The following is a 26,390-nucleotide window of genomic DNA, read 5'->3' as shown; positions in this document are numbered from 1 at the left end:
GTGATGGCGTCAGGCGCCCTGGGCGCAGCTTGCTGTTGTCAGTAACTGGAGGCCGCGGGGTTCGGGGCGAGCTTCTGCGGCTGCGGTGGCCGGGGGTACCCCCTGCCCCGCTCCCCACTTCCTTTGGTGAGTTGGGCGGCGGGGCGTGGAGGGCGGCGGGCCGAGACGCGGGCGGGCGATGGACCAGCGGCCCTCGACGTGATCCCGAACCCCCTGTTGCCTTGAGACCGCCGTGCTTCGGAGCCCTCACCCTCCCCAGCCCAAACCCCGCGCCCCGCTTCCTCCTCCCGCTCTCACTGCCGCTGCGGCCGGTCCCCTCCGTCTTCTCCCACCGGGACCCGACGCCAGCCCTTCCCCACCCCCTCACCACCCGTCTTGCGTAAATGCAGTCTCACCCTTGACCCCACACTAGCCCAGTTCCAGCCCCGATCGCGGCTGCAGCCCTCCAGCTCCCGCTGACACATGTCATCCTCACCCCTCGGCCCCTTCGGCAAGCCTAATGCTCCGCGCAGATCTTGAGACCCACCATTCTGGTTGCCTTTTTCGGGGTCCGCTTTCTTACCCCAATTTCCCTACAGCTCAGCTTCCCAAGACCTGCTCCTCCAAAACACCACCTCTGCCCACTCTCACGTAAGACCCACCACCAAAGTAAACTTGGGGCTCACCCCTTTCTTCTCGATAACTCTGGTCACAGTCCCGTCCCAGGCCTGTATCTTGTCTGCACAGACTCAACCCCTAACTAGGACCTAGCCTATCATACTTCCTGTCCGTTTCCAGCCATCCTGAGGGCATCCTCCATCCCTAAGTCTTGGCTAAACCGCCCCCAACGCTTGCTGCCTCAGTTCCTACCGCTCCCACTCAAAATCTTGTTTAAACTGGGGTCTCCATATCCTTTCACTTCTGTTGTCTTCACCCCAATCCTCTACCCATTCTTTCCTTGACCCAGCACCCCCCACCCCATTCAATCTGAGATCTTAGTTTAGAGTGTCCTGCCCACCCCACCAGCTGCCCCTCTACAGCCAAATCTAGGTGCTTGTTCAGTCTAACAGCCGGGCAGTTAGAGACTGAACAGCTTCCCTGGTGCGTGCAGGGCCTCAGATGTAAATAAGTATAGAGAAGTAGAGATACACCCCCTTCGGTCAGTGGCTTTTCCTGGATATCTGGTTCCCTATATCTGTCCCAGGGATTATTAAATTATGTGTGCTGGCCCCTGGAATGGTAGGTATCTTTCAAATGCCTGGTAGGTGAGGAATGGCCACCCATCCAGCTCACTCAGTCTGGGGCAACCGAAGCCATCACTTCCTTTTGGCTGGTGTTCTGGCCTTGAAGAAACCTAGAAAGTACCGCTGTGCAGGATTGGCTGTGGTTACAGAACTATGTCCATGTGTGTTGTCCTAGCACCTGGAGAGGATCCTCACAGAGTGCTCCTCCGGACTAGAGCTGAGAACAGACCAGTCCTAACACTGAACACAGGGAACACTGGGAGCCAGAGGAGATGTTACATGTTGTAAAGAGTATAGGTGAGTGGGTCCTGGGAGGCTGAGGCCTAGGTGGGCATGGAGGCTGTTGAATCGCTTCCTCTTTTTGCAGGGGTTGCATCATTGACTTTTGGCCCCTTGGTTACCTATGAACACAGCTTAGTTGTCTCAGAGTAGCTCAGGCAGAGGACACGCCTGGCCCCAGGCCCCATGCTCAGCCTGTATAATCTGGGCTTTTGAGTGCATGTTCCCTCCAAATTCTGGTGACCTGGTTTCATAGGATTGGCCAGTTGACAGCAATTTTAAAGGGCCCCAAACAGAATCATTGTCTTTCCTTGCCATTTGTAATCTTGTTCATTTGAAAATTGAATGCTCTTCTACCTCCAATATCTCCCCATGAAGGTGTGATAGGTCAGAATGGTTTTCAGCCTGTTGGTAGCTTGGTCTAATGGAAGGAGTTCCCACCTCTGAAGAGTTGTATACTTCAACTCTCCACAGTCTATGATAGGGAGATACCCACCCTGAGCCTTTATTTTATTCATCAGTTGACTCAGCAAGTATTTTCTGAGCCCTACTGTGTGCCATGCACTGTTCTAGGCACTAGAAATGTAATGGTGAATGAACTGGGCAAAGTACCTGTTTTTATTTGTTCAGAGTTTGGCCCTTGCTAGAATCCTAAGGGTATTGGACAAGAATATGGGGGTGGGGTGGGGTAGGGGGACGGGATGGTGGTTATTGGATGGAAAGAAAGAGGGAGGAAAAAAGATAGCCAGTGTTAACTGACTTCAATTTCTGGCCTCACCCACTAGCCCTTGGTCTGGGAATCACAAGCTAGAAGTTTCTCGCCCTCCAGCTGGACCAGAAATCCAATTTTCTTCAGGTGGAAGGAGATGCTGTTTACTCATTCATCGCTCACAAGGCTGAACGATCAGCTGCCTTTCTGAATCAGAAGATAACTTTGTCATTCTTTTCCAACTGAAAACCATGACTCATCAATTGGTACTGTAGGAGCTGAATGACTTAAACGCCAGGCTGTTCTGAACAGCCAGGTACAGGATTGGATTCAGGCCATCGAGTGGAGGCTGTTGGGAATGGCTGAGAAGTCTCTAAGGAGAGGAGGTTGCTGTTTACTGATGGGTGGAGTGTTTTAAAGTGGTGAAGCCGGTCATCCATTTCTTCTTTTAATGTGAGTCTCATGTAAGCCATTTTTCTCTTTTCTTTCTTCCTTGGTTTCTGGAGGAAGTGAAATTGCACATACTTAGGGGCTAGGCAGCATAATGAAGAAAAACAGCCAGAACAATTCTTTCCTAACTGCGTATTGGAACATTTAAGAAAGGACGGCTCTGAAATTCGGCTGCCTCAATTGGTTGGGGCTACAGATCTTTTCAGCAAGATTGTTTCCTGTTGATGTTAAGCCTTATTTGATAAATGGAGTTTCTGAGTGCCTCTTAAGGCTCTGTAAGTAATAAGTTTGCCTGAAACTCTTCGGACCAAAGACCTGAGGCAGTTTGGTCTGGCCACAGGCACAGGATTTAGAATGAGGAAACCCGCGAATGCGGTTCCCTACCTGGGGCCTGTTGGCACTGAGCCTCAGTGCTCTTTGTAAAACCCTCCTCTCCCAGGACTGTTGTGGAGTTAAATGAGATAGAGAAGTTTGAAGAGCTATGTCGGGGTGGATTAGTACTTATGGGGAGAGGCAGACTTAGCAGAGTGTGGAGTTTCCTAAAAGTCAGAAAGTCACCTTTTCCCCTAAATTCCGCTGGTGCTGTTTGAAGAACCCTTTCAGAGAGTAGTGCTGCTCAGGGTCCCTCCGTACTCCCTTCAGCCTAGGTCTCTTTGGAGCCACACCTCCCTTTGGTTTGGTTCTTAGTGTCAGTGAAGAGTGTTCTGTGAAACAAGCCCCATAGACTATGGGCTACGTGGTACAGCCCCGCAGGCCAAGGCCAGGTTCTCTGGCTCCAAAGCCTAGGGCTCCATCTAACTAACCCCTTTCAGCAATTCCAGTGGCCCAAGCCTTCCCTCAGGCCTGCCTTCTACACAGAGCTTGGAGATCCCAAACTGACCTTCCCTCGGCCAGCCACAGGCCAGGCCCTTCAGGGCTTAGACCTCAACAATCTGAATCATAGCCCCCCACAACCCAGGCATGTGCCCTTGACTGGAATTGAACCCGGGACCCCCCCAGTCCACAGGCCGACCTTCTATCCACTAAGCCAAACCAGCTAGGGCTGTTTTTGTTTTTAATTATTGATTTGAGAGAAAGGGAGAGAAAGGGAAATGGGGAGAGAGGGAGAGAAACATTGGTTTGTTGTTCCTCTTATTCATGCATTCATTGGTTAATTCTTGTATGTGACCTGACCAGGGATCAAACCCATAACCTTGGCGTATTAGGATGATGCTCTAACCCACTGAGCCACGCCGGGCAGGGCTACTTTGGTTTTTAGTAGGCCTCTGCTTGGCCAGAGCATCCACTTATTGATAAGCCTCCCCCCCTCCAATGAGTACTCTCATATTTTCAGTTAATTAGTTAATGAGGTCTTAATGGGCCCAGGCTATGATTCAGATTGTTGAGGTCTAAGCCCTGAAGGGCCTGGCCTGTGGCTGGCCGAGGGAAGGTCAGTTTGGGATCTCCAAGCTCTGTGTAGAAGGCAGGCCTGAGGGAAGGCTTGGGCCACTGGAATTGCTGAAAGGGGTTAGTTAGATGGAGCCCTAGGCTTTGGAGCCAGAGAACCTGGCCTTGGCCTGCGGGGCTGTACCACGTAGCCCAGAAGGAGCCCAGCCTCCAGGATCGGGCATGTTTGCAGAGGGACTCACATGCCCTTTTCCCTGTCGCCCTGGTGGCCAGAATGTGGAGCTGATCTCCTGGGGGGGGCCCTGAGGATCCTGGGTAGGTGTGAGCAGGAATAGAGTTGAAGGGTGAGGCAGGCAGACAGGGCTGCAGCCCAGGCCCAGTGTTCTTCCTGGTGGTCTGTCGCACCCTGACTAGAGCTGGCTCTGCAGGGCCCTCCTCGTGCACACCTCCCTCCCTCTGCATGTCCTTACTTAGCGAGGTTGGCTCTGGGTCCTGTTTGCCCTCTGCCAAGTCCAGGATTGAATCAGAGCCTTTTCCACCAGGGCCACCAGCTGAAGAGCCTTCCTTCCCCCATCCCTCATTGCCCCCTTTTTTCCTCCTGCGCCCTTTCCCCCAACCCTTAGCCCTAGCTCGCACCAGCCTCTTCCAGAAGGGAGGGGATTGCACTCATTCAGGAGTCTAGAGGTTTCCCTTGAGCTGGTGTTGGCATTGTCCTGGCTGGGGTAGTCTGCCATATCAGCTCTGGGATCTTGGGAATTTCCTTGACCTGGGACAGCCTCTATTTCTTATCAGTCAGATTGTGGTAATACAAGAGCCTTCTAGAGTGGTTATGAGAAATAGAATGAGGCAATGTATGTAAAGGGTCTAAAACTCATTTAGCAGGCCTTGGTTTTGTGAACTTCTTTAGGCCATGAGTTTTGGGGAGCAGAGACAGCAATCACCTTTTATTTTTGGTGTCCCCTCAAGCTCAGCTGTGTGCTCATTAGAGATTTGTTTAGATGTGAATGTGCCTGCCTGGTCCTGGCCTTTCCAAGTGGCTGGCGTGGGGCCAGGCCAACCAGCAGCCCCCTCAGACTAAGACCACAGCCCCTACCCCCACCCCACCTTCACCCTTAGTCACTACTCCTGGGAGGAAGCCAGCTGCCTGAGGGATTTTCCTGTGTACTGATTCCACCTACTTGTGCATATTCATTTACACAGTGGCATTCTCTGCCTGTAGATTTAGGTGGCCACATCCACTGGGATTGTAGATACCATTTGTCCTTGGTACATATTAGCCCTGTCCTAGGCACTTTCCACAGTCATATTCTCCATTTGAGAGGCTGATACAGTGCCCCAGTGTGCCTAGCTGGTTAATGGCAAACTGAGATTAGAATTGTCAACATAAGAAACATGCAAATCTACAGAGAATTTTTGTGAGTTTATTTGAACCAAACTGTCGACAATTGCCAGGAAGCACAATCTCAAGGGATTGAGAAAATGCTCCAGAGAATGGCAGTTTTGCACCTTATTTTATACACTAGAGGCCCGGTGCACGAATTCGTGCACTGGTGGGATCCCTCGGCCTGGCCTGCGCCCTCTCGCAATCTGGGACCCCACTGGTGCACGATCAGGGCTGGGGAGGGACCATGAGAGGGCTCCAGGGCGTGTCCGGCCAGTCTTGTCCAGTCCCAATTGGCTGGACCCCAGCAGCAGGCTAACCTACTGGTCAGAGTGTCTGCCCCCTGGTGGTCAGTGCATGTCATAGCTACCAGTCGAATAGTCAAAACGGCCACTTAGGCTTTTATATATATAGATTACAGTCAAAAGAGAAGATGTAAGTGGGTTAGATACATCTTTTACATAGTTGGGGACAGGATAATCAACAATTAACATGATAAAAATAACAATAACAAGGAGAGGATTTGTAGTCTCTAATCTGATCCATTGGTTGTGCCTTGAGGGGTTTGTAAAATGAAAAGTTACCCTGAGCCCTAACCGGTTTGGCTCAGTGGATAGAGCATCGGCCTACGGACTGAAGGGTCCCCTGTTCGATTCCGGTCAAGGGCATGTACCTTGGTTGTGGTCACATCCCCAGTAAGGAGCGTGCAGGAGGCAGCTGATCAATGTTTCTCTCTCATCGATGTTTCTCTCTATCCCTCTCCCTTCCTCTCTGTAAAAAATCAATAAAATATTTTAAAAAATAAAAAAAAAGAAAAGTTACCCTGACATTCCAAAGGTATGTTAACGTACTAGTAGATGAAGCATGTCTAACTCACTGCCTGCAAGCCATGAGTTTGACATGCTTGATGTAGATGCAAAAGACAATAGGCTCAGTTAAAGGTTGGCTTTTGTCAGAGAAGATGTGACTACTTCCATAAGTTGCTTTTTAAAAAAGTTTTAATTTCAGACTATCTTTTGTGGTTACTTTAGGTCTCTGAGTTTGCAAGGCCGCCCCACGGAGGCCTTCCCTGGGCTTGTCAGGTTAGCATGTGGCCCTGTCCGTCCATAGAACCCGTGTTGTTCCCCTTTACTCAAGTCCCTGTGCTACTCAAGCTTGACTTTCGCAGCCCAAAGGAGAAGCAGATGTGTAACCAGAGAGTCTCCCTTTTTTTTAAAAATATATTTTTATTGATTTTTCACAGAGAGGAAGGGAGAGAGATAGAGAGTTAGAAACATCGATGAGAGAGAAACATCGACCAGCCGCCTCCTGCACATCTCCCACTGGGGATATGCCCGAAACCAAGGTACATGCCCTTGACCGGAATCGAACCCGGGACCCTTCAGTCCGAGGGCCGACGCTCTATCCACTGAGCCAAACCGGCTTCGGCTCCCTTTTGAAGCTGTTTCGTTGTAGGCAGTGGTAGGAGCAGTGGGGTTAGATCAAACTTGGGTTCAGCAACCTCGACATTTGGGTTCTGGCTAGGAAAGAATACAAAGCAAGACCCAAACTGTAAGAGAACATTTATTGGATAAATAACAGAGGTAGAAAAAGTAATTCCTGGAAGAAATGGGTTTAGGAAACAAGTTATGGAGGTAAAGGAAGGGCCTTGGAGATTGGCAGTGAGGAAGCTAATGGGAACCTGCTGAGGGGGTGGGGTTGGAAGGGAAAGGCTCTGGGCCTGCTCCTGGGAGGGAGAATGCGCTGGGTCCTCCGTCCTAAGGGTTTTAAGGGTGGAGATTTTAGGGGAGTCCCAGGAGAAGATCTCAGTAGAACATTCCGTAGTCTTCCAGGTGTGTCCATTCAGGATGATTGGCCAGCATCAGGGCAGGGGGTCATTATTCAATGCAGCTGGTCCTGATGTCAGCCGTGGCTGGTTTTGCTGCTTATCTGGGCCTGGAGCTGAAACACACTTGAGGCCTAGATGTTATCTCTAGGGAGGAAAGGTCAGGGGTCCAAGCCTCATGACTGGCGATATGCCAGGGGAGGAAAAGTCACCCTGGGAACAAGGCCCCACCCTACAGTTGATTGTCCACTGCTGGGCACCTGGGGCTTTCCACCCTGGTGACTTTCTGTACCTGACCCTTCGTCCTTGCTCTGCTCTTGTCTAACTGCCTACAACACTGTTCACTGCTGCGCGGCAGACACCAGGCTGAGACAGGAGTCAGAGGGGCGAATGCAAGGCCCAAGCCTTGACTGACCTGTGAGGCCTGCTTCCTGGTCCCTGCGGGTTCTTTGCACAGACAGCTGCAGTGTCCCCTGCACCCTCAGCTCTGTATATAAATTGTCAGCCTTTCATTCCCTGCGTTTGTGCCAGCGTTTGGTGTGGCGTTAAGGGTACTTTCCACCCACTCCTTGGGGCAGGCCCATCCCTGGCACACAGGGCTCCTTCCCTCCCAAGATCCAGGCCCTTGGACTTTTTCCTTCCTTTTTTCCTTCCTTAAAACCCACTTTCAATTTTTTACTTTTGTATTCAGAGGCCTTTCTTTCAGTTGCAGTAGAATGGGCTGACCTCCTGCAGCTGCTTGGGGGCCTAGGGATTGGCTGGGGGGGGGTGAGTTGGGAGCTTGCTCACCTGGCCACCATCTGTCTCAACAGGTGTCATGTGGTTTTTCCTGGGAGCTGCTGCCTGAGTGGAAATGCTGTCAGTGGTGGAAAATGGAGTGGACCCCCGGGATGCCATCTCGGTAGGTGACAACGGAGGATCAAGAGTGGGGAAGGAGGTGCACAGAACAGCCATTTCATTGGCTTTCCTCACTTTGAAATGTATGGACACTGTCTGGAAAGAGAGGCCTCAGGCTGAGAAAAAAGTTATAGCAGAAGCAAGCTCTGAGGAAACCCTGCCCTTTCTAGACCATCTTATTGGTGATAAAATGAGAATTTACCAAAAAACAGTTGGGATTTAATAAAGGTTACCTGAAAATGAAGGATTTCCCCAAAAAAGATATATAAGTGGCCAGTAAGTACATGAAAAGATGCTCACCATTATTAGACACTAGAGGTCTGGTGCACGAAATTTGTGCAGGAGAAGGGGGGGCCATCAGCCTGGCCTGCACCCTCTCCCAGTCCGGGACCCCTCGAGGGATATCTGGAGGGATCGAGCCTAAGCCGCAGTCAGACATCCCTCTCGCAGTCCGGGACCCCTCGCTCCTTACCACCTGCCTGCAGTGGAGGCAGGAAAGGCTCCCACCACCGCCACTGCACTTGCCAGCCATGAGCCTGGCTTCTGGCTGAGCAGTGCTCCCCCTGTGGGAGCAGACTGACCACCAGGGGGCAGTTCCTGTGTGGAGTGTCTGCCTCCTGGTGGTCAGTGCACGTCATAGTGACCAGTTGTTCCATCATTTGGTTGATTTGCATATGAGGGTTTTATTATATAGGACTAGAAGCCCGATGCGCGAAATTCGTGCAAGGGGCTCAGCCCTCACAGCCGCAGCGGCTTGTCTTGGCCCTCATAGCCACTGTGGCTGCCTCGGCCCTTGCAGCCCCGGCTTCATCCAGAAGGACGTCTGGAAGGTTGTTTGGCTGTCCAGTCTCATTAGCATATTACGCTTTTATTATTATAGATTAGATAAATGCAAATTGAAGCCATAATGAGATAGTTCTTCACACCCCTTATGATGGCTACAGCCAAAATGGCAGACAATAATAAGTGTTGGTGGGGTTAAGGAGAAATTGGAACCCTCATACATTGCTAGTTGGAATGTAAAATGGTGCAGCCGTTGTGGGAAACAGTTTGATAGTTCCTCAAGAAGTTAAACATAGTGCTCCATAGGACCCAGCAATTCCACTCCTAGGTACATACCCATGAGAATTGAAAACATGACATATGTCTACACAAAAACTTGTTGAAACTGGACAACCAGTGGGTCCAGGCTGCCTGTCACTACTTGAGCCAATTAAGTAGAGACAGGGTTGAATCATGTATGAGCATTTATTCCAATAATGCGGGTAGTATGGGAGAGCAGCAGGTCAGCCACAAACATCTGCTCTCCAACCCTCCCCCTCCATAAGCCAGCTGCTTATGTTGGGTAGGACAAAAATTACATGGGGAAGTAGGAATTACAGGCAAGGGGAAGTAGGCAATGGGGCCTGGAGCAGGACTCCATTGTTTGGGCAATGAGGTTGTTAATATTTCCATGATAATAATAGTTCTTGAATGAGAATGGAAGGGATTCCAAGGTTGACTCCCAGGTCTCAGGGGCATACAACTCCCAGCCAGGGTAGAATGTCCTTTCTTTAATCAGATCAAGGCAATCACGGTACATATTTCTTATAACTATAGCTAGTCCCCAATATTCTGTTTTTGCCCCTAACATTGTGGGTGAATGTTCATAGTGTTAATGTAAAAACATTCAAGCCTGGTAAAGAATTTTTGTGAGTTTATTTGAGCCTAACCGTCAGCAATTGCGGGGAAGTAGAATCTCAATGAGTTGGGACAATGCTCCAGAGAGTGGCGGTTTTTCATCTATTTTTATGCATTGCAATCAAAGGAGGCGATGTAGGTGGGTTACATGGAATCCATTGGTGATAGATTAGAGAGGTGGGAGAAGGCAAAAGTGGGGGGACCTCTGGGATTGGATAAAAAGTAAAATGATAGACACATTACTTAGGTGGGTACAGGATAGTTAACAGTCAACAATTAACTCAATAATAATAACAATGAGGGATCTTACGGTTTCCGCCTTGGTGCCATTTGTTGTGCCCTGAGGGATCCAGAAAAAGGGAAGTTACAAGCTACCCTGACATTTTAATGACATGTTATCCCAGAAGCAAAAAGACAATAAGCTCAGTTAAAGTAAAGATGGACCTTGTCAGGGAAGATATTGGCCTAGGAAGTGACTACCCACCATAACTGCTTTCAGTTAAAGTTTAATTTCAGACCATCCTTTGTGGTTACTTTAGGTCTTAGAGTTTGCAAGACCGCCATGCAGGCCTCCCCTGAGCTTGTCAGGTTAGCACGTGGCCCTTTCGTCCACAATAGCAGCATTGTAGCCAAAAGGTGGGAACAACCCAAACGTCTATTAACTATGAGTGGATAAATAAAAGGTGGTATATCCATGCAATGGAATACTACTTGGCATAAAAATGAATGAAGTACTGATGCATGAAGAATGCTACAACCTAGAGGAAAAGAAGCTAAAATGAAAGACAACATGCTACTAGTACAATGAAAGAAGCCAGACACAAAAGGCTGCCTATTGTCTGATTCCATTTATATGAAATGTCCAGAACAGGCAACTCCATAGAGACAGAAAGGTTTGGGGGAAGGGAATAGGGAGTGACTGCCAGTGGGTACAGTATTTCCTTTTAGGGCAATGAAAATGTTCTAAAATTAGACAGTGGCCATGGTTGCACAATTCTGTGAATATACTAAAAACCATTGAACTGTATACTTTAAATGAGAGTATTTTATGCTATGTAAATTACGTCTCATGAACGTTGTTATAAAAAAGGAACATTTAACTAACAATATAATATTTATCCAGAATCCTATCACCTAATGATTCAAACCAGTTTTTTTGCAATCCCTTCCAGTCCTTTTTCAAATAATTGGGTAATTTTTAAATATATATATATTGATTTTAGAGAGGAAGGGAGATGGGGAGAGATAGAAACATCAGTAATGGGAGGGAATCATTGATTGGCTGCCTCCTGCACACCCCATACTGGGGATTGAGCTGCCGCAACCCAGGCACGTGCCCTGACTGGAAATAGAACCATGACCTCCTAGTTCAGTGATGGCGAACCTTTTGAGCTCGGCGTGTCAGCATTTTGAAAAACCCTAACTTAACTCTGGTGCCGTGTCACATACAGAAATTTTTTGATATTTGCAACCATAGTAAAACAAAGATTTATATCTTTGGTATTTATTTTATATATTTAAATGCCATTTAACAAAGAAAAATCAACCAAAAAAATGAGTTCGCGTGTGACCTCTGACACCCGTGTCATAGGTTCACCATCACTGTCCTAGTTCATAGGTTAAGGCTCAACCACTGAGCCATGCTGGCCGGGCTACTTGGGTAATTTTGACATACTTCTATTTTGACAGAACTCTCTTTACTCTGTATTTCCAGAAGACTTGTATATTTTGTAATTTATTCATTTAACAAACATTTATTAAGGACACAAGGTTAAGTGAAAGGGGAACATGCCCCCCCCCCCCCCCCATGCTGCAGATCAGGAAATATTCTTTCCATTTAACAGGTGAGGAAAGTGAGGCTCAGAGAGGTGAAATGTCTGAGGTGCTCCAGCTGGTGACTGACAGCTGAGACTAAACCTGATTTCTCTGAATGTAGACCATACTCCTGTTTGTTGGTCTTTTTATTCTTCTAAAGCAGCACTTGTTGCCTCTTAGCTTCTTGATTCTGTGTGGCATCTTGGTCACGTAACTAAGGTGGAACACCTCACCTCTGTCCTAGATGGATTTACCCAAGTCCCATCGCCATTACTAATGATGGAGCCAGTGCTTAACATAAGGTTTATGTGGCTATCAGTTTATTGACACTTGGTTTTAAAAACAGAAGAGCCCTGGCCAGTGTGGCTCAGTTGGTTAGGGGTCGTCCCATGCATCAGGAGGTTGCCGGTTCAATTCCCAGTCAAGGGCACATGCCTGGGTTTCGGGCTCGATCCCTGGTAGGGGGCATGCAGCTGATTGATGTTGCACTCTCACATTGATGTTTCTCTCTCTCTTCCTCTCTTTCTAAAAATCAAAGTATTCTGTAAAAAAATAGATACACAAATATCTTTGCAAAAAATAATAACTATCTCTGGATGGTGTGTGTGATTTTCCTTCTGTATGCTTTATCTTTATTTTCTATAATTCGCATGTGCTAGTTTTGCAGAAGGCACATGCAGATACATACATACAGGTATGTGCATGTGTAGTTGTACATGTATTTTGTGACAGGCAGAGTTACATTCCAGGGGTCACCATAGGATATATTCTAAAGGCCTGTGTTACGTCTGACCCCGCCCAGGTCATCAAGAAGAAGCTAGTGGGATCCATGAAGGCGTTGCAGAAGCAGTATGCATCCTCGGACACAGTGGTCACCAGTGAAGACGGAGATGCCAACACCATGTGCAGCGCCCTGGAGGCCGTGTTTATCCACGGCCTGCACGCCAAGCACGTCCGAGCGGAGGCCGGGGGGAAAAGGAAGAAGAGTGCCTACCAGAAGCCTCTGCCTCAGCCTGTCTTCTGGCCCCTCCTGAAGGCCATCACCCACAAGTGAGACCAGCCCGGGCGGGTTTGCATTGGGAAGGAGCTTTGGGGGGTGGGACATGGGGCTCTTCAGCTTTGCAGGAAAGCAGCAGGCGCTCCTGTGTCTAGAACATGGATGGCTGAGGTGGGGGATATTGTCCGACCAAGCCTCATTAGCCCCTCCTTCCTCAGGCAACAGCCTGGCACTGCTTTGAGCCCCTGGCTGGTCACCTGCAGCAGGTGCCGTCTTTTGGCCACACCCTGCAGAGTTCGGTGGCTGCATCAGAGGTGGTGTGGCCTGCAAAGCCTAAAATCTTTACTACCTGGCCCTTCACAGAAGTTTGCTGACCTCGCCTTAGAACGCTTGAACATCTGTGTGCTAAGTATTTACTCCTAACATGGCATAGGGAGTTTTTTGTAAAAGAGTGGAATCCAGGAAGAGCATCTGAATATTTGCTCTGAGACACTTGTCTTTGTGGCCCTGCCCCTAACTGCCTGGACTTCGGAGCAAGCAGCTGGCACTGTGCCTCTAAGGGCTATTAAATGCCACCTTCAACCCAATGGTGCTTTGTCAGTCTCCAGTCTTCCTTCCCATGCCTACTGCCACTGCCCTATCTCGGGTTCTTACCTCACTCCTGGGTGACAATGGCTTTCTAATTGTCCCCCTTATCTCATTCTGTCCTTTCTTGACATTTACTGAGCTTAAGCAAACCGGAGCCAATCACTGCGTCCTATAGAGCATGGTCTGTCCTCCTATGAAGGGGGCATGAGCAGGGGACGGTGGTAGTCAGAGTCGGGCATTTAATCAGATCGAGGTGTTCAGGAACTGAGTTTGGTATACCTGGGTCTGATCTTATCCAGAGCAACCCACCCTAAAGTCTGCACAGCTGAGGTCAAGTCACCTTCCTGTGGAAAAACCTATAGCCCACAGGCCCCCAAATGCTAGCCTGGAGCCTGGTTCACTCGGTGGGGGGCCCAGAATCTGCATCCTGACCAAGTTCCCAGGTGATTCTGAGGCACAGCCTAGTGTGGGGACCGTTGCCCCACTCTGCCTCAGCAGTTGGATTCTCACAAACCTGCATTACCTGGCTCTGCCACCAAATCACCCACTCCTCCCCACATTGTAATGGCAGTGCTCCCCACTCCTGTTACAGCTCTGTGGCTTTCCTTCCCTTTATGCCTTTCCTTCTGTTAGTTTCATGTGCCTACGAGGCCCTCCTATCTATTCCCTCTTGAAATCCCACAAGGCCCAGCTCAGAAACTGCCCATTCTATGGCATTATTTTCACTCCAACCCGAAAATGATCACTCAGTTCCCACCCCAGCTCTACTAACAACAGGTGTGCCCTGGAAAGCTAGTTACCTGGACGGAGGACAGGGACCATGTCTTTCCCCTGTGTCATTAGTATGGCTCCTGCCAACCAGTGTATAAAATGACATCCCCATGATACAAAGTCCTTTCTTGACATAATCCCGTTCTCCCCCTTCCCAGGCACACCATCTCGGACTTGGAGCACCTGGTCTTTGTCAGCACGGACGTGGGCCGCTGCCGGGCCTGGCTGCGGCTGGCCCTCAACGACGGCCTGATGGAGTGCTACCTGAAGCTGCTGCTGCAGGAGCCAGCCCGCCTGTGCGAGTACTACCAGCCCTCCGCCCTGCTCCGAGACCCCGAGGAGAGCGAGTTCGTCCTCAGCTTCCTGCAGGGACTGACATCCCTGTCCTTCGAACTCTCCTACAAGTCCTCCATCCTGAACGAGTGGACGCTCACCCCGCTGGCCCTCTCTGGGCTTTGCCCATTCTCTGAGCTCGACCCTGTCACTACCTCGGGGACAGAACTACAGCGGAAGGAGTCTCTGGATTCCATCTCCCATTCCTCGGGCTCAGAGGACATCGAAGTCCAGCACTCGGGCCATAAGATCCAACGGAACAGGCAGCTCACTGCCTCCTCCCTCAGCCTGGACACGGCCAGTTCGTCCCAGCTGTCCTGCAGCCTCAACTCCGATAGCCTCCTACTCCCCGAGAACGGCTCCAAGAGTCCAGACCACTCTGAGGAGCCCATGTCCTACGACTCAGACCTGGGGACAGCGAATGCCGATGATTCAGACCCGTCTCTGCAGGAGTGAGTACCACGCCTTCCCTCTCTCTCTGCTTCCTTCCTTCTTCTCTTCCTCTTTCCCTTCCTCCTTCCCTCCCTTCCTCTAGCATGTGATTGCCTGTCACTGCACACTGAACTCTGTTAGGGCATAAGGAAAGGCAAAGGGAACTTCTCTCTTCCTCAGGGACTGAGGTTGCTGGGAGCTGTAACTGGGGGCAGTGAGGAAATGGATTTAGACAGCGCTCAGGGCTGGTTCAATCCAGCTCTGTCCTGGGCGACCTTTGACAAGTTATTTCATCTCTCTGGGACTCAGAGAAGACAACAATATTTTACACTATCTAGAGAGAAGGAAACTAATAGTTCAGGGCTATATTTACAACTTCCAAAAAATACAGTAAAGCATGATGCAAAAGGATGGTCTTCTGTGACCTCCCAGAGGATACAAACCTGAATGCTGCCTGGAGGAGGTGGTAGACGAACGGGGCCAAGCCCAGCTGTGGAAAAGGAATACGTGGAGCGACGACTTTGACTAGAGAAGGGAACCTGGGCAGAGCCGCCGCCTTCTTCTTTCTTTTTTTTTAATGTGTTTTTATTGATTTTATTTATTTTTATTTAAAAAGTATTTTGATTTCAGAGAGGTAGGGAGAGAGAGAAATATCAATGAGAAACATCGATCAGCTGCTTCTTGCATGCCCCCTAGTGGGGATTAAGCCTGCAACTGGGGCATGTGCCCTGACTGGGAATTGAACCTTTGACCTCTTGTTGCATGGGACAGTGCTCAACCAACTGAGCCACATTGGCCAGAGCAGAGCCTTCTTCATTCAGGCTTTTTAACATTAATTTTTGAATAATAGTTTATTTTTATGGTTAAAAAAAATCTAAAAAGTGTTTCCCACCCCTATAACCATAATTAATTTTCTTGCTTAGTCTTCCAGTGTTTCTAAATACATCTATAACAAATATGCATATGCAGATTTTAAAATTGTATTTCTTATTCTCCCACCTCTTTCCACAAAAGCTGGTATAAATACACTATTATACACCTTGTTTTGGAGGAGATCTTTTCATATCAGAGTTTCTTTTTATTTCCCCTGTGGCATAGTTTTTCATTGTCTGGAAGTACCTTAGTTTATTTAATGAGCCCTGTATGGAGTGGACATCGGAGTTCAGTGTTTATAAGCAACCTTGCGTGTGTAGTTTTTTATTTCTCTGCAGTTATCTCTGCTCAGTAAATTCCCAGAAGCAAAATTGCTGAGTCAAAGGATAGATGAATTTGTCATTTCACGGATATTGCCTGTTTACACTCTATTAGCCTTATCAACAGAAGGTATTATCAAACTTTTGGATGTTTGCTCATCTAATAGGTAACAAATGGTAACCTTTTTATTAAGCATTTTCTTCAGTTGGATCCATGTTCCATCAGTGTTTAGGACCTTCTTTTCATTCCTGCTGTCCCACCTTTGGTTCAGGTCTTTACAGGGATGCCAACTGGTGTGGGAATTGTACCAGTTTGGGGTGGTGGTACGGACTGGCGTGGAGCAGATCTCGTTTCAAGCCCCGTCCTACCGCTTACTAGTCCAGTAATGTCAGGCAAGTTGCTGGCTCTTTTTGAGGTTCTGTTTTTTCATCTTTAAAATGCAGATCGTGGCCCTAGCTGGTTTGGCTCAGTGGATAGAGCGTCGGCCTGCAGACTGAAGGGTCTCGGGTTCGATTCTGGTCAAGGGCACATGCCCGGGTTGCGGGCTCGATCCCCACTGTGGAGTGTGCAGGAGGCAGTCAATCAATGATTCTCTCTCATCATTGATGTACCTATCTCTCTCTCCCTCTCCCTTCCTCTCTTAAAATCAATAAAAATATATTTAAAAAAATAAATAAAATGGAGATTGCCTCAGAGAGCTGGTTGAGGATCAGATCAAATGCCTGTTAGTGAGTTGCGCACATAAGAATGTCTGATAGGCTCCAGAAAGAGCTTGTGAGCACTGTGCGCATGAGATAGAATTTTCAAATGTCAAACAGAAGGATTGAGCTCGAACATGTTGGAAAGGAGCAGGCCCTGCCCCAGCACGGCTGGGCCTGTGGCATGACTAGGCTCATTCACATGTCTCAGATATTTGTTGCCTCTCCCTCCTCCCACAGACCAGCTAGCCGTCTCTGTCACGTGTCTTTTCTGTATCTTTCATGAATCTTGTGATTGGAAAATTCCAGCTTAAGGTCATTGAGCCAGTGGCCATCCACCCTGTGTGGTTATTATGGGGAACTAACTCAAGGGAAGAGGGTCAGGATGTACAGACCAACACTAGTGTGAGGAACCAGCATACACTGAACACACAGATGTGCAAACACATACGCAGCCTTCTTAGAGCTGGGCTGGAAGTTAGTCTTTGAACATCCACAGAGACTAGCATTTCTTGGAGTGTATGTTTTAAGGGTAAAGAGTCTCACCAACAGTTGAGAGTTCACTTAAGCTATTTTTATATTACTTAAACGTAACTTAAAAATTACGCACAAATACCTTGTGCTTATACCTCTTAAAGCTGTAAAACCAGAACATCTACAAATAGCCCAGCCAGAGTGGCTCAGTTGATTGAGTGTCATCTTGTGCACCAGAAAAGCTGCCAGTTCGATTCCATGCCCACATTAAAGAGGATTTAGTCCCTGATTGGGGTGCATGTGGGAGGCAACTGACTGATGATCTCTCTCTCTCCCTCTCTGTGAAATCAATAAAAACAAATTTTTAAAAATCCCTACAAATTAAACTTAAAGAAAAGTACAAAACACTAGCATTCAAAATGAAATATATTGATAAATTATTTCACTGAAACCAAATTGCAGTTTGCTTCTTTTGTGTTTTTTTTGAGTCTGAATTATAATTATCACTGAGAAGCATAGGCACATTCTAGTAGTTGAAAATGTGGACTCAGGAGCCAGACTGCCTGAGTCTTCCTTAACCAGCTTTCTGACCTTGGGCAAGTTACTCAGTCTTTCTGACATTCACGTCCTCATCTGTAAAATGGCGATAAGAATGTTCCAAAGGGATGCCAGGAAGATTAGATGAGTTAAGATAGTGCTTTGAGCAGTGCCTGACACATGGTGAGTGCCCAATAGGTGGTGTTATTGTCCTTTACTGCTAAGTCCTCCTGAGAACTGATGACCTGAGTTCTACTTCTTGTCTCTATAAGCACTGCTGTGAATAGCTGGTTAGTAACATTGGTCAGCTGTCATCATGAGGTCTTCCCTTGTGGGAAATGATTCTGAGACCATGCAGCCCACCTCTGTGCAAGAAACCACAGGCTCAGACCACTTGGCAGGGGTTCTTTCCAAGGTGGCCATCCAGAACCTCCACGCCATGCTTTTTATTTATTTCACACATACACACATAGACACTTACGCATGTAATAACGTGCTTTTTTAAGGTTGTTTTTTAAGTGAATGTACAAAGAAATTTTTTGAACAGACGTTTTTGATCACCACTGCCCTGAACCAGAGAGAAGTGGAAAGACTAGCAATTTCAGTTCTTTTTTTTCTTTCTTTTTTTTTTTTTTAGAGAAAGAGAAAGCAATAGAAACATCGATTTTGTTGTTCCACTTATTTATGCATTCATTGGTTGATTCTTTTATGTGCCCTGACTGGGGATCGAACCCACAGACTTGATATATCAGGACAATGCTTTAACCAACAACTGACCTACCTGGACAGGGCTGTTTCATTTGTATGTTGCATTTTATTCAAAGTTTTCTCTTTTTTTGCCTTTTCTTCAAAATCTCATTCTGCACTTTTTCCAGTTGAGGTATCTATCTCTTATTCTCATTGGATCCTGAGACCAGAACTGATTCTGATGAGGCTCTGTGAACTTGATTTCACCTTGACCTTGGTTTTGGTTTGGTGGAAGCTCTAATTTATTGCACAATCAATTTTGGTGGCATTTTTTTTATGCATCACTCATTTTAACACCCAGTCTACTCAATCATTAAAATCTTTCTTATAGAGTAGGGATCATTTATAACTAATAACCATTTTGGTAATGCTAGTGAGTATTTCCATAATTCTCCTTTCCTTACAGTTCTATATTTGTTTACATGGAGGCTAAGCAGTCTTATCAATAATAATAAAAGCAGCTACAATAATAAATTGAGGTTAACATTGAGAAACTTGTGCAAGACGCTCTTCTAGGCATTTTGCATATATTATCTCATTTAATCTTTGTCACAGTCATAAAAGTGGGTGCTGTTACCATGGCTGTTTTACAGATAAGGGAATTAAATCTACGAACTGTAGGTACCTTTGTGGGGTGCTTAGCAATGTTCTAACCAAGGCCAGGAGGACTCTTGGCTCCCTGCTTTTAATCACTTACTACTCTACCTCCCAGGAGCCCATGAGCTGGGACTTCACAGGGGATATAAAAATCTGTCTCCCTTGCCTAGCTGGTTTGGCTCAGTAGATAAAGTGTCAGCCTGCAGACTGAAGGGTCCTGGGTTTGATTCTGGTCAAGGGCACGTACCTCGGTTGCAGGTTTGATCTCAGGCCTGGCTGGGGCATGTTTAGGAGGCAACCAATCAATGTGTCTCTCTCGCATCGAGTTGTTTCTCTCTCTGTCTCTCCCACTCCCTTCCACTCTCTAAAAATCAATGGGGCCCTAGCCGGTTTGGGTCAGTGGATAGAGCATCGGCCTGCAGACTGAAGATTCCGGGTTCAATTCTGGTCAAGGGCACATGCCTGGGTTGCACACTCGATCCCCAGTAGAGGGCGTGCAGGAGGCAGCCAATCAGTGATTCCCTCTCCTCATTGATGTTTCTATCTCTCTCCTCCCTTCCTCTCTGAAATCAATAAAAATATATTTTAAGAAAATCAATGGGAAAACATATCCTAAAATCTGACTCCCTAGTTCATTTCATAACGTGGCCCAGTCTGTCACAGTGGTTTGGACACATACAACTGGTCAGCAAATGTCCCTTCCTCCTTGGCCAGTGGAGACTAGCCCTGTGCTTCCAGAACTCAGCAATCCCTGTGCCCTGCAGGTTGCACCACTGGACTTTTAACTCTCTGTTTTTAGAGTGAGGCCTTAGAGCAGGAACCAGCACCCGCCTGCATCCTCCATAACTATTCTACAAGCACATTTACACCTTTCTCTGATAGGTCACCTTGTTGTTTAGTGAGAGATGATTCACAGACCATAAAATTCACCATTTTAAAGTATACAGTTCAGTCGTTTTTAGTATGTGCACAAAGTTGTGCAACATCTAGTTCAAGAACACTTCGATCACCCAGTAAAGAAACCCCTTACCCATTAGCTATGCATTTACCTATTTTGGACATTCCATATCAGTGGAATCATATAATACCTGGCCTTTTGTGACTTCTTTCACATAGTATGTTTTCAAGGTTCATCCATGTTGCAGCATGTATTGTGACTGAATAATGTTTCCTTATATGGATATACCACAATTTGTTTAGCTATTTTTCAGTTAATGGACAGTTTTTTAATTGTAGCCATCCTCGTGGGCATAAAGTAGATCTCATTGCAGTTTTGATTTGTACTTCACTACTGTCTAATGATATTGAGCATCTTTTTATGCACTTATTGGCTATGTATAGGTCTTCTTTGGAGTAATGTCTATTTATATCTTTGCCTATGTTTAAATTGGGTTGTCATTTTATTACTGGGTTGTAAGAATGCTATATAGCCCTGGCCAGTGTGGCTCAGTTGGTTGGAGCATCATCCTGTACATCAAAAGGTTGTGGGTTCGATCCCCGGTCAGGGCACATATGGGAGGCAACTGATCAATGTTTCTCTTTCACATCTCTCTCTCTCTCTCTCTTAAAAAAATAAATAAATAAATAAATCAGTAAACATATCCTTAGGTGAGGATAAAAAAAGTCTATAGCCCTCGCTTGTTTGGCTCAGTGGATAGAGTATTGGCCTGCGGACTGAAAGGTCCCTGGTTCAATTCTGGTCAGGGGCACGTGCCTGGGTTGCAGGCTCGATCCCCGGTGGGGGGCGTGCAGGAGGCAGCCAATCAGTGATTCTCTCTCATCATTGATGTTTCTCTCTTCCTTTCCATTCCTCTCTGAAATCAATAAAAAAAAATTTTTTAATCAATAAACATGTCCTTAGGTGAGGATAACAAGAAAGAGTGCTATATATTCAGGATACTAGAGCTTTATCAGATATATGATAGTATCTGCATATAAAATATGCAAATATTTTCCCTATTCTCTGGGTTGTCTTTTCGCTTTCTTGGTAGTATTCTTTGGAAGCACAAAAGTTTTTATTTTTATGAAGTCCAATTTATTTATTTTTTTTATTGGCTGCTTATGCAGATGTCATAGCTAAGAAACCATTGCCTGACCCAAAGATATGAAAATTTATACCTGTCTCCTTCTAAGAGTTTTATGGTTTTTGCTCTTACTTTTAGCTTTTTGATCCATTTTGAGTTACTTTTTTAACATGGTGTGATAGGAGTCCAACTTAATTCTTCTTCATGGAACTATTCACTTATCCCAGCATCATTTGTTGAAAAGACTATTCTTACCCATTAAAATGTCTTGGCGCCTATGTTGAAAATCGATTGCCCATAAATGTCTGGGTTGGTCACCTATTCTTGACTGGAATGTCTTGAATTGTTGTTCTGGATTAAGATGGTGTTGTGTAGATAAGAGCAGAGTTCAGCCAGAAGGTGAAAACTTGAGTTCTGAAATCTTAGTTTCCATAATCCCACATGAAGGAGAGTTTGATGTGTCTTCTAGACCCGGTTTAAGCCATTAGGGCAGATGTGTGCAATCTCCTGGGCTCCAGACACTTTGCTGTCATCCGAACCTGCCTTTATCCATGACGGACTCAACTGGGTTCATCAGCAGCAGAGGAGCCAGCAAATAGACTTACTTCAGAAATGGAACTTAGATTCCCAGAAACCTCAGGAGAGGGAGGACAGAGCAGCCACTAGCCAGTGCACATTCCAGAAGGCCCAGAAGTATGTTTTTGCGTGCATGTGTGCGTGCGTGCGTGCGTGTGTGTGTGTGTGTGTGTGTGTGTGTGTACACAAAGTCAGTAACACTGGCCCCAGAAGCACCACTTAGGGGCAGGAAGAGCCAGTTCCGTTGGGAGGAGTGAGCAGGAGCACACCTCATGTATACTTGTATGCACACTTGCACACCTTGTGTACACTGACCCCCAGCAGCAATTTCTGGGAACGGGAGCCTTCTCTGACTCCATAGCCAGTCCAGCTCTGAGGTGGACCAGCCCTTGCACCTCACCCCAACCCTACTGCCCAGATACTATTCCAGGAACAAGGTGGGTCCTCACTTCAGCTAAGTCCATGTCCCCGGGGCTGGAGTCCTGGTGCCTCGGTGCCGTTGGGGAGCCCAGCTCTGAGACACTCTGTTCACGGGGCTGTGCCACAGTCGGCTTCGGGAAATGACTGCCCACACAGCTGATGGTTTGGCCGGGCAAACTCTCCAGGCCCACAGGGAGCCTGTGCAGCCGGTAAAGGCAATCAGTTCCCGTTCACATCAAGTCCTTTCCTCTGCTGTGTGAGCTTTTCACCTGCAATCCTGGGCTCCACAGCTCACTTGCCAGCTGCGGAGAAAGGGTGGTGCTGAGTGTCAGAGGAGGCGGCTGCGTGACCGGAGGAGAGCAGTGGGTGATGAAGAGTGTTGTTTTGCCCTGGCCAGTGTGACTCAGTGATTATAGGGTCTGTCAGCCCAGGCACCAAAGGTCTCACGTTCATGTAGCAACCAGTCAGTGTCAATGTTTCTCTCTCTCTCTCTCTCTCTCTCTCTCTCTCTCTCTCTCTTTCTTTCTTCCCCTCCCTCGCTCCCTTCCATTCTCTCCATTGGAAAAGCAATGGAAAAAATACCCTCAGGTGAGTATTTTTTTTAAAAAAGAGTGTTGTTTCTTAAGTCACAAGACAGCAGTTTTCCATTCTTACCACAACCCAGTAGCCATGGGCATTCTAGCTGACAACCTGTCACACAGGTTTCTTTGTTTAAAAACTTCTAGGGTGTTGTCTGAATTCAACAAAGCCCAGGTAAACTCTGTGCCAACCAACGGACTGAGCCGAGGAACGGAGATGCCCGCACTGCAGGCCTCACTCTCCCTGCACGGCCTCTGCCTCGACACCAGCACACACCTGCACGTCGAGGCGCCCGCAGAGCCCCTCCCTGCCCGAGCAGCCTCTGGGCCTGCAAATGGTGGCCACAAGCAGGAACCGCTTTCCCTGGCACCTGGCATCCTGGGCTTGCAGCATCTGGGCACTGCCCAAGCTGTCACTTCGAGGAGCACTTCAGACCAGCAGCCTTCTAGTCCTGTGAGAGCAGTCGGCCAAGGGGATGGGCAGCAGAGGCCCTCGGTGGATGACGGAGCTGGACTGAGCCTCATGGTTTCCTCACCCACCAGTCCGGTGAGTGGTTCCGGCTGTTCTGGGGGTGGTCTTGGTAAAAGGTCTCCAAGCCAGGGTTTCCCCGGTTGATGACCCCAAGCGGTCTCTGCCTTCTTCCCAATTACCCTCTCTCTCTGGGTGGTGTTAGTGTTAATAGCCTCATGATGATGGAGCTGGTGTTTCTTGGTGTGTGAGTAGTGGACATAAGCTGGGCACCATGCCCATCAGTTCCCATGGTTATCTCCTGTCATCTCTGCATCGACTCTATGACAAGATAATTCTCACTTGACCACAGACTCTCTGCTCTTAAGCAACTTAAGGCCTTGGGCCAGGAACTTCACCTCACTGGCCCTTGGTTTCCTCCTCAGTACTTGTTATGAATAAATTGATATTTTTATATACTTCTTTTGAAAATACTCATTTTGCAACATGATCCAGATTTAGAACTGTGCTGTCCAATTTGACAGCCACTAGCCACATGGAGCTATTAATCTCACCTGCTTCTTTTTACATTTTTTAAAAATGTGGCTACTAGAACATTTAAAGTGACGTATGTGACTCACATTGTATTTCTATTGGACAGCGCTGTTCTAGGATAAGCCAATCTAGTTTGTTGATAACCCGAGGGAAGTCAATCCTGGGAATGTCCTGGAGAAGTGTTGGCCAGTGGAGCAGCAGTCAAAGCTGTGACCTAAGCTCTTCAGCTGTTTCCGTTTGTTCTTGTGTCATGGAATGCAGAGGCAGGAATCTATGTACGTGTGCTCCTGGACACAGGAAGCTGCAGCCTGGGGCTCATGTTGGTGCATGGTCTTACTTTTCAGCTCCATCCATGCACATCTCTCCTTTGGCCAGTAACTTCCAGATCCTGTAACTCAGGACGGGACCAGGGCCATGCAAAGTGACAGAGGCGCACACACACCCTTTTTAAAACAGCTTTAGTGCATTTAAAATTATTATTTTAATCAGAGAAGAAGGGAGGAGAGAGATAGAAAACTCAATGATGAGAGAATCATTGCTTGGCTGTCTCCTGCACGCCCCCTACTGGGGATCGAGCCCACAATCTGGGCATGTGCCCTTGACTGGAATCAAACCTGGGACCCTTCTGTCCGCAGACCAACACTCTATCCACTGAGCCAAACTAGCTAGGGAGTCTTGTTCTTACATTTAGATATGTGGTATATTTTGAGTTAATTTTTGTATATTGTATAAGGATGAGGTCCAACTTCATTCTTTTGCATATAGATATCCAGTTCTACCAGCACTATTTGTTGAAAAGACTATTATTTCCCCTTTTTAAAAAGTTTTGAGGAATGATGTATTTAAAGTATACCAGATCCTCAGTGTATACCTCAATGAGTAATTATATATGATATGCACTCTGTAACCACCATCCAGATCTAGATATTAGAACATTTCCAGCCCAAAGGAAACTACCATAGATTCATTTTTCCTGTCATTGAACTCGTTATAAATGGAATCATACAATATATTACTCATATGCTTCCTTCACTGAACTGTGCAGTTCACCTATACATACAACCTGGGGCTATAGTTTGGTCTTTTCCACTGATCTATAGTATTTCATTATAAGACTATCATCATGTATGTCTCCATGCTCCTGCTAACAGGCATTTGGGTTGTTTCCAGGTTTGGGGCCATTATGAAGAACATTCTTGTACTTGCCTTTTGGTGAACCTATGTACTCGTTTCTGTGGGTATATATTGAGGAGCGGAATTGCCAGGCCATTGGGTAGACGTATGTTTAGCTTTAGTAGATACTGCCAAACAGCTTTCTAACAGTCTTGTACCAAGTTATCCTCACACTAGTAATATATGAGCGCTGCCATCTCTTTCTCCTAGCCAGCGGGGTCGGGACAGGGCAGTCCACTCATCAACAAAGCTCTTCCTCTGCTCACCACGTTTTGACCCCCTGGCCTCCTTGCAGCTCCTGACAAAGCAAGTTTCGTGTAGCCCCAGGCACTTCCATTTTCTGTTCCCTGTGCCTGGACCCTTTTCTGACTCACTCCTTCCCTCACTGCTGTCTCGGCCTTCCCTGACCACTCTGCCTCCAAGCACCAGTGACTCCCTTTCCCATTCATCTGCTTCACTTGGTAACACTCACACTATGTGAAGTTATATCATCTCTTCATTTTCTATTTGTGTATTTCCTGTCTTCCCGACTAGACTGTTGGCTCCATTATATGAGAGACCATGTCCATTCATTCTGTATTGTCGGCTCAAGCACTGTACCTGGGAGAGAGTAGGAATCAATCACTAGTTCTTGAACTCTCTCTGGAAATGCCGGCTTGTAGATTTACACTGAGAAGTGCACCATCAAGTGCAGAGGTGGGCAGGTTGGTCTGACCAGGGCAGGCTCCACCTCCTTGCCACCTCAGGGGAGTCTGGTTGCTTGGTAACGTGGAATCAAAGCACCTACTGCTGAGTTCAGTGTGTGCTCGCCCTTTCTGAAGCCCATCTCCTTTGGGGAGTTGTGGATCCATTCATTCCTCTACTCCCTAGTCACTGGGCAACACTGTGTGGCCCGCCTATTCACATTGACCTGGTATCTTCACTCCTCAGCCAGACTCCTCTCTGGATTCACTGTTGTATAAAGTGTCCTAATGTCCAGGTGGCATTCCTGGAGCACTTTTGGTCCCTAGTGGTAGGTGCTTTGGGTCCCAGGTGGCAGGTGCTGCTCTGGCTGAAATTCTTGGTCAATGGTGATTTCCCCCCACTGTTAAAGGGGCAGGGAGCTGCAGCCAATTAAGCCGACCATGCTCTTTTCCCCATGGGAGCCTGGTGTGCAATGGCTGCAAACAGCAGCATCCTTGGTAGTGTACGCAACCTGTTGCTAGTATGGGTTGCCTTAAGGGACCTTGGATACAGCCCTTTCTGGTGGACACTTGTGTCTGAACTCATGCTGCCCTCAATCTAGAAAAAGAAAAAAGAAAAAAGGGGGGGCAGGGAACTGGCCAGATATGGGCCCCTGAGTGAGCAGGCTGTAGGCAGGTGGCATGAAAGAGGGAGACGGGAGACAGTTGTGTGCTCCTCTCCCCTACCTCCCTTTCTGCTTTATAACTGGAGCCCTTGGCGTGGGCCACAGCCACAGGACTTGGTCCAATTCCATGTGCAGAAGTTCCAAGGACCCAGTGTTCCCACTTTTTTTTCTCCTTTGCTTAAGAGAACAAAAGGTTTCCCCGAGAGTATGATTTCCTGGTGGCTAACCTGTGGTAACCGGGAGTGTGTCTGACCG

The 26,390-nt window shown here is 47.4% G+C and overlaps 1 protein-coding gene and 1 non-coding gene across 7 annotated transcripts; both read left to right on the top strand.

Annotated features, from left to right (window-relative positions):
* Positions 1-10: 10 nt before the first annotated feature.
* On the top strand, positions 11-23,538 carry LOC102420069 (pleckstrin homology domain-containing family M member 1-like). 6 transcript variants are annotated; one of them, XM_023743395.1, is made up of 8 exons: positions 22-126; positions 579-630; positions 1,399-1,520; positions 2,288-2,664; positions 8,066-8,154; positions 12,448-12,695; positions 14,160-14,786; positions 22,759-23,538. In XM_023743395.1, exons 5-8 carry the CDS (start codon positions 8,107-8,109, stop codon positions 23,225-23,227), a joined length of 1,392 nt encoding a protein of 463 aa, XP_023599163.1. In that variant the 5' UTR covers positions 22-126; positions 579-630; positions 1,399-1,520; positions 2,288-2,664; positions 8,066-8,106; the 3' UTR covers positions 23,228-23,538. The 6 variants fall into 6 exon arrangements, with proteins under 6 accessions (XP_023599162.1, XP_023599165.1, XP_023599164.1 ...); XM_023743394.1 differs by lacking the exon at positions 579-630 and having other exon boundaries at positions 11-126; XM_023743397.1 differs by lacking the exons at positions 579-630; positions 2,288-2,664 and having other exon boundaries at positions 11-126.
* A 2,352-nt stretch (positions 23,539-25,890) lies between these two features.
* LOC111823086 lies at positions 25,891-26,025 on the top strand. Its single transcript, XR_002826072.1, has one exon. It is a non-coding gene; the product is annotated as a small nucleolar RNA SNORA70 (small nucleolar RNA).
* The last annotated feature ends 365 nt before the right edge of the window (positions 26,026-26,390 follow it).

The sequence above is a fragment of the Myotis lucifugus genome, unplaced genomic scaffold, assembly GCF_000147115.1.
Source record: "Myotis lucifugus unplaced genomic scaffold, Myoluc2.0 scaffold_387, whole genome shotgun sequence".
Classification (NCBI taxonomy): Eukaryota; Metazoa; Chordata; class Mammalia; order Chiroptera; family Vespertilionidae; genus Myotis; species Myotis lucifugus.
This window is presented reverse-complemented; position numbering and strand designations above follow the sequence as displayed.